General features: G+C 56.7%; 1 protein-coding gene across 1 annotated transcript; it reads right to left on the reverse strand.

Annotated features, from left to right (window-relative positions):
* Positions 1-603: 603 nt before the first annotated feature.
* Positions 604-3,796, reverse strand: FZD10 (frizzled class receptor 10). The gene has a single exon (XM_012657653.1). It carries the CDS (start codon positions 3,372-3,374, stop codon positions 1,632-1,634), a length of 1,743 nt encoding a protein of 580 aa, XP_012513107.1. The 5' UTR covers positions 3,375-3,796; the 3' UTR covers positions 604-1,631.
* Between the last annotated feature and the right edge of the window lie 3,793 nt (positions 3,797-7,589).

Genomic DNA, 7,589 nt, shown 5'->3' on the forward strand with positions numbered 1-7,589 from the left:
GCTCTCACAGCAAACCCCGCACGGGAACCGAGCGCTGTGAAGCCCCAAAGCTGCTTAATTTCTGCTGGATGACTCAGCGCCCTTAGCAGACATGTTCTCCTGTCCGGACCCATCATCTGTTTTGTAAACGTGTCCCCATGGTCCAGAGTTGCTGCAGAGCCGGCGCACTGTGGGCTGACGCACGGAGCTCTGTCTAGGTGCGGTCTGACCCCAGCAGGCCAAATGAACACGGCTGATTTAATTCTCTTTATTGGTTGGCTCCATTCTCTCTAAGATATTAGAAGAGGCTAATCCAGGCCCATGAGTGTAGCCACCCTTAGTAGCCAAGTCTCTCCTTGACCAAGTGCCTGCAGCTAAGCCCTCACGTCTACCGACCAACAGTCACAGAAAGTATCTCCAACTTCACACCCTGTCTGCATGTAATTCTTCTGAGACTCACGGTGGAATTATACCGCCAACCTTAGAATCCACCCAGCTGCGATTTCACGTAGATGCAGCCAGCTCTCTCCAGCCGGAGACACACCCTAAGCATTTGCCTAAAAAGCGGAAGTTTTCTCTGTTCTCCCCACACCTAGGGAAGGCAACCTCGAAACACACACGGGCTAGCAGCAAACTAAAGAACATATTTTATTTTTAATAAAATAGTGGAGCATGAAAAATATCATATATTACACATATACACGAGCAGAAACCACTCTTCCCTGGCGTCGTAAGAGTACATGAGACCCACCTAGTGCTTCTGGATGTGTTCATGGAAATCATTTGTTTCACAATAGAAAGAGTCAATAAGCCCTTTGGGTACTTTTGAAAGATCCTTCTCCTCTCCCCCTCCCTCCACAAATCAGTCCAAACGGGTATAACATTGGCTTGGTTTCCATTAAAAAGCCACAAAATGTAACACTAAAGGGTTTCTGAGGCCCCGGGGGCCTCTTAGTTCTTTTGTTAGGAGATTTCTTTTGTTGTCTTTATGTACAGCAAAATACTTGTTTCTCTTTTTATTTTCATGGAAAGAGGGGGAAAAATGTATTGCACGTCATTTGAATTCACAAATGTTAGGTTGGGTGGGGGTTTCTGTCTTGGAAAAAGAGCATTTGTGAAGACAAGAGAGGCCGGAGTCTACGTTAAGTGACTCCGAATCCGCCAGAGTGTGATGCACCCCACGACCCCCTCTCTTTCCCCTGCAACACTCAGCCGCCTTCCTGAGGGCCCCCCCGGGGATGGCTCGTTTGCTAACCCCCTGGAGGCTCTTTAATTTGCAAAGAAGCTATCTGTCCCCTTGTTTGTAAATGGAAGTAGCAAAGCCAACTCAAACAGACAGAGATGTATATTTACGGGAGGTTCTGAACAAAAGTTTTCTCTCCAGGGCTGAATCAACTACTTTACCACCAATCGGTTACACAAGGGGCTACTGAACCCGAGCTTCCCTTCACGGAAAAACAGCAAAACAAAACAAAATCCTTCCCGTACGTTTTTACTTTCGGTGTATCCAGCATCCTGAATTTCAGGGTAAACGCTTTTTATTTATTTTCTTTTTCTTTTCCTTTTATTTTTTTTAAAAAACCAACCAACCAACCATGAAAAAAGCACCACGTTTCGGTCCCGGCTGCCCCCGGTCCTCCCCTCCGGGCTGGTCACACGCAGGTGGGAGGCTGGGCGGGGATCTCATACTTCCCCAGGTGAGGCTTTGGGGGGTGCTGGGCTTTTTTGTAAATCCCACTGCTGGTGAGCACGCTGGCCGGTTTCCTCCGGCCCTTCCTCAGCCGGCGGCTGCACACGCTCTGCCAGGACTGCAGGGTCTTGCCGGTCCAGATCCACACCCCGCTGGTGATGCCCACGACCAGCAGCATGAAGATCTTCACCAGGAAGATCTCCACGGCGGGGATGGAGGCGGCCAGCAGGCAGTCCAGGCTCTTGGTCTGGTTGTTCATTCTGCACTTGTGCTGCGCCGCCAGGATTTTCCAGTAGTCCATGTTGAGGCGCTCGTAGAAGTAGCAGGCGATCACACAGGTGGCCGGCACCGTGTAGAGCACCGAGAAGACCCCGATCCTCACCATGAGCCGCTCCAGCTTGTCCGTGTTCTCCCCGCCCGTCTTCATCACCCTGCGGATGTGGAAAAGCGCCACGAAGCCCGACAGCAGGAAGGAGGTGCCGATGGTGAGGTAGCAGGCCAGCGGCACCAGCACGAAGCCCGTGAGCGCGTTCACGTCCATGCTGCCCACGTAGCACACGCCCGTGAGCTCGTCGCCAGCCACCCGGCGCAGCACGAGGATGAGGATGGTCTTCACCGCCGGGATGGCCCAGGCGGCCAGGTGGAAGTAGCTGCTGTTGGCTTCGATGGCCTCGTGGCCCCACTTCTTGCCAGCGGCCAGGAACCAGGTGAGCGTGAGGACCACCCACCACAGCGAGCTGGCCATCCCGAAGTAGTAGAGGACCAGGAAGACCAGGGTGCAGCCCGTGCTCTCCAACCCCTCCTGGATGACGTAGAGCTGCCCGCTGTCCCGGTCGCAGGCGATGCTCTCGGCGCCCGCGAAGAGGCGGATGATGTAGCCCGCCGAGTAGACGCAGTAGCACATGGAGAGGAAGATGATGGGGCGCTCCGGGTACCTGAAGCGGGCTGGGTCGATGAGGAAGGTGAGCACGGTGAAGGCACTGGAGAAGCAGCACAGCACGGACCAGATGGCCAGCCAGACCACGGCGAAGCGCTTGTCGTCGCGGCTCCAGTACACGTCCACGCCGGGCGTGCAGAGCGGCGCGCACGACGCGCTCTTCTCCACGTGGTGGAACTTGCCCGGGTTGTCGCAGCCGCTGCGCCCGGGCCCGCCGTCCTTCAGCTGGTGCTCCTGCGCGCCGTGCGGCCGCTGCGGCCTGAAGAGCGGCGGGAACATGCCCGAGCCCCGCGTGGGCTCGTCCGAGCCGTTGTTGGGCGCCTCCATGCACAGGTAGTTGGGGTCGTTCTTATTGGGGAGTTTGCTGCAGTCCAGGGAGTCAGGCCACTTGAAGTTGAACTGCTCCATAATGGGCGAGCACTTGAGCCGGGCCTGCTCGCACATGACCCGGCAGGCGGGGATGGGGGTGGAGACTTGCTCGGTGCACATGGGCGCGTACAGCGAGCACAGGAAGAAGCGGAGGTGGCCGTGGCAGCCGTACTCCACCAGCGGCGCGAACTCGTGCAGCTGGATGGCCGCCTCGCGCTGGTTCTCGTGGCCCATCAGGTTGGGCATGCGGGTCATGTTGTAGCCAATGTCCTTGCACATCGGGATCTCGATGGGCTGGCACTTGCTGTCGCCCGGACGCTCCATGTCCATGGAGCTGATGGCGGCGCACGAGCCCATCACCTGCAGGACCAGCCACAGGCGGGGGCCCGGGCGCGGCATGGTGGCGTGTGCAGTGCCCTCGCGGGGAGGTCCGCGCCCCTCAGAGCCGCCGCTCCCGGGCACGGGCTGCTGGCCCCGGCTGTCCGCCCCCGCTCGGGCCCCCGCCCATGCCCGCCCAGCCTGGCCCGAGCGCTGCGCACAGCGCCCCCGGCTCTGCAGTCCGCGCCGGCCTCCGCCGAGTTGCGGGTCGCCGGGGAGCCGCGCAAAGTTTGCAAACAATACCGGGAAGCGAGAGAAGCCCCCGGAGCTCTCGGCGCGGCGGCCCGGCGCGGGCTTCGACTCCCTGCCGCGGCAAACTTCGGCCTCTTCTTGGAGCGCCCAGGTGGCGCGGGCGCTCGGTGGCCCCGCGGCTCCTCCCTCCCTGCGCCGCGTCGCCGGGCCCCGCCGGCAGCTGTTCCGAGGGTTGCGTCCCGGGATGAGAAGACTCGCAAAAAGGCAACTGGGGAAAAAAGGCGAGCGGTGACAGGCCCCGCCCCCGGGCCGCCCGCCCCGCCTCCGCCGCTGCTTTGCATGAGAAAGCCGAGCTGCCCGGGCCGCCTCCGCCCCGCCGCCCGCCGCGCGCTCCCGCGCCCCGCGGGGCCGAGCCCCCTGCCCGCCGCCCTGCCCGCGGGGGGCGCCGCGTCCCCCCGGCCTGGCCCGCCCGGCGTGCGGGGCTCTGCGCTCGCGGCCCTCCGGGGTGTCCCGCCCGCCTCTCTTCGTCCTCTCTGCCCGGCCTCCAACTTTGCCTCTCGCCGCCTTCTCCGCCTGCGCCCCCTGTCCCGGGGGTCCCCCGGGGTGGTCCCCGCACCCCAAGGACGCCGAGGTTACGGGAAGTTCGGGGACCCGCGGGAGAAGCGGGTGGGGTGGTCGGTGGCGGGGGCTGGGGGCGCATCTTCTCCTGTTCTTACGGCGGGTCCGGGGCGGAGGGCGCTTTCAAAGAGAGGTGGCATTTGCGTTTTATGACCTTGGCCATAAAGTGGCCCCTGGGCTTGTAAACCTGCCTGCGCCTTCCCGGGGCTGCGGAGTTCCCGGCCCGGGGCTCCGGGAGGGGGTTTCCTTTGAAATTTCAAAGGGACGCGCTCAGGGCAGGGGGAGGGGCGCCGGGAGCGCGGCTTTGGGGGCGGCTCTGCCGAGGTCTCCTCCGAGAAGGGGGAGGGGAGGGCAGGGAGCTTCCCGGGACTTTGGGCAGCCCGGTCCCCGCGGGACGCGGAGCTGGGCCGCAGCGCGGTGACCCCCGCCCCTCCGAGCCGCGGCGTCCAGGAGCCTCGCGCCGGCCGGGGCTGGTGGTTCCTTCTGGGCGGCTGCGTTTATTTATTGTAGGAAGTCATTCGCTCGTCGGGTATTTGTGTCATCTGGGGAGCGGTTTGCAGGCCGGCGCCCTCCTGGGCTGCAGCCCCGTGAGCCGCTGCGGAGCCGGGGGTGCGGCGGGGCGGCACGCGGGGACCCCCAGCTCGCGCCGGGAGGAGGGGGCGCGCGCCACCGCGTTTTCACAGCAAGTGGGGAAGAGCGTCCCGGCCTCAGCCTCTGAGCTCGCTGCCCTCGGATGTGGGCCAGTCCGCGGTCGGGTCCCCTGGGACTCGACGCCCCCTCCGCGTTCCCGTTCCTCCCCCGGCACGGGGCGCGCGCACGGGGCGCCCACCCGCAGCCTCGCCGTTCCCAGGGATATGCTGGTGCCTCCCCTCGCAGCCGAATTAGCTCTTGCACAAGCAGCGCCCCTGGGGGGTGTCCGGCCCGCTCCTCTTAGATGCCCTGCAGGTCAGGATCCTTTTAAGTTCTCCCGAAACTCCCAGGATCACGTACTCCATCCCCCGCTGCCTCCCGGGGGGACTTGGGGGCCCTCCCCCCTTGGGGAGGAGAGGTCAGAGGAGCGGGCCTCGGACGCCGGCCTCCTTTCCCCGCCCGGCCGCCCCCAGGTGCCCACATTCCGGGAAATCCGTGCGGGGCCTGCTCGGGCTGGCCGCTGTGCCCCGGGCCCGGGACAGCGGGAGGGTCCCCGCAGCGGGGGACGCTGCGCTCGGTGCCAGCTCTCTAGGGAGCGCCCAGGAAGGGGAAGGGGACCGCCAGGCACCTCCCCTCCCGGGACGAGCCTTCTGCAAGGCCTGGCAGAAGCGGAGCACGTCCTCCGAGAGTACTGGCTTCTAATTAAAGCAAGTCGTGCAATTGTCCCTCTGTAAGAAACCTGGGTCATCTCTCACACGCGTTCCCTCCTCGGTCCATCAGACGCTTAAACGCGGGAGCCGAGGCTCAGACTTGTCCAGATCCCAGAATTAACAGGCGGGTTCGTGCGCCCAGCCCCCATCCCGCGGGCCCTGTCCCGGGCGCCCACTGGGAGGTGTTGGGGGAAGTTGGGGTGACGGAAAAAGTGGGAAGGAAGGAGGGAGCTAGTGCAGTCAGAACAACCGCCTTCAACCGCGTCATTATTCCCCCGGTGAAAAATTGCATGTTTTTTAAAAAACTGCCATTTTTATGATGATAGGTTTTTTTTTTTTAAAAAAAAAATAATCTAGTGACTTATTTTCAAAACATTTAAATTAATATTCAGCAGACATCACTTGGCTTTTCTAGAATCTTTCTTGCAAGAACCATTTCCCTTCTTTTCCTTTTTTGTTTTTCTCCTTTAGAAACTATTGGGAATATTTAGCGAGGGGTAAGAGCGCCAAACGCCAGGCGCTGGGAGTGAGCTCTTGGAGAAAGCGCTTCCTAATTGATCTTTTATGTGCTATTTTAATTCAGCCGTGTTCAGACCCATTATTTTAGCCATAACCACTTCAGATTGCTTTCTTCTCTCTCTCTCTTTTTTTTTATAAAAATGTCTGCAGAAGTCTGCTTTGCTCTGTCCAGCTGAGATGGAAACCAACAAATAGACATTATTATAGAAAAATGAGGGTTCTGAGAAATCAGCAACTGGAAGATAACTTTGTAACTAATAAATGAAAAGGGTCTTTTGATGGCTCCAACTGAAAAGATATTTTATTTTATTTTTTTCTTCCTGTGTGTGGGATTGGAGATGTCTGATGCTAGGAGCGGCGGTCCCCCGCTGCTCAGCCCCGGCTGGCACCCGGCCCCCCTCTGGCAAATGTTATGGAGAATTGGGAGGAATTTTATGGCTGTCTTTCCCTCAGCTCTTTTTTCTTTTGTCTTCTTTGAAGAATGACTTTAGACATTTTATTTACATATTTAACCATGGATGAAAGAGGAAAAAGAAAGCGTTGGAGCTGTCGTGGGAATAGTGATATGTTTAAATTAATGGAAATCTTATTAGGCCTCTAAAATTTTGAGCAAAGGTTTTTAATGAAACTTTATAATTAAACATGATTTCACATAACAGGGAGAGACAAGGAATATTTTTTTTACCCCAACAACCTAAAAAAAAAAAAAAATATATATATATATATATATATATGTATATATTGGAGACATTATCTACCTTCAAGTTCTTGCAGATGTTCACCGGGGAAAGTATGAGGTTTTTGAAAGGGAATATTTCAGGAGTTAGGCGGTGTTTTCAACAGGAACTAAATATTTTTGGAGTGGAAGGGAATTGAAAGAGAGGCCCAGTTTCATTCTATTTGAACTCACCAAGTCAAAAGTATAAAGTAGTTGGACACGGATATTGCTAAAAATCAAAGTTGTATCTTTCCTTGTTATGTAATAGTAAAAGGAAATTGCAAGCATTGTGCGAGGTTTTCTGACATGGGATTAGAGAAAACCCAAATAATCTCTTTAAGATTAAAAAAAAAGTGCCAAGACTTTCCGCAATAAAAAGAAATTAAACCATAGCTTAGCACGTTACAAGCTCATTGCAAGAGCAAACTCGTGGAGTACGAGCAAAGTTCATAAAGAAATACAACCGTGCTGGCGAATTTTAAGACAGAAGGTGGTTCAGTGGCTCCCACTGAAACGGTCTCTTGGCACATACAAGTTTGAACATCCAGTGAAAGGATTCCTGTGTTTCTTCTCTGACTGGCTGATGTCATCAGTATTTATGTTTAGTCAGGGACTTTTCCAATTCTGCCTTCAAGTTAAGAATGAAAACTGCTCTGTTTACTAATAATTGCTTGGCGTGCAGGAGTCTGACATGGGTAAGCCTTATTTTCTCTGACCTCATGTTGGTATTAAGTGTCTGCAGAAACTTATCAGATATAAACCATGCAAGGAGAAGTCTGTTTTCTGACCAAGTAGGCCTGCTCCCTCGGCCCCCGACATTTTTTCTCCACGGAAAACACCTTTAGTCAT

Source organism: Propithecus coquereli, unplaced genomic scaffold (genome assembly GCF_000956105.1).
Source record: "Propithecus coquereli isolate 6110/MARCELLA unplaced genomic scaffold, Pcoq_1.0 Scaffold556, whole genome shotgun sequence".
Taxonomy (NCBI): Eukaryota; Metazoa; Chordata; class Mammalia; order Primates; family Indriidae; genus Propithecus; species Propithecus coquereli.

Coding starts and splice junctions, on each gene's coding strand:
- FZD10 (XM_012657653.1), bottom strand. CDS start 3,374: ATGCCGCGCCCGGGCCCCCGCCTGTGGCTGGTCCTGCAGGTGATGGGC.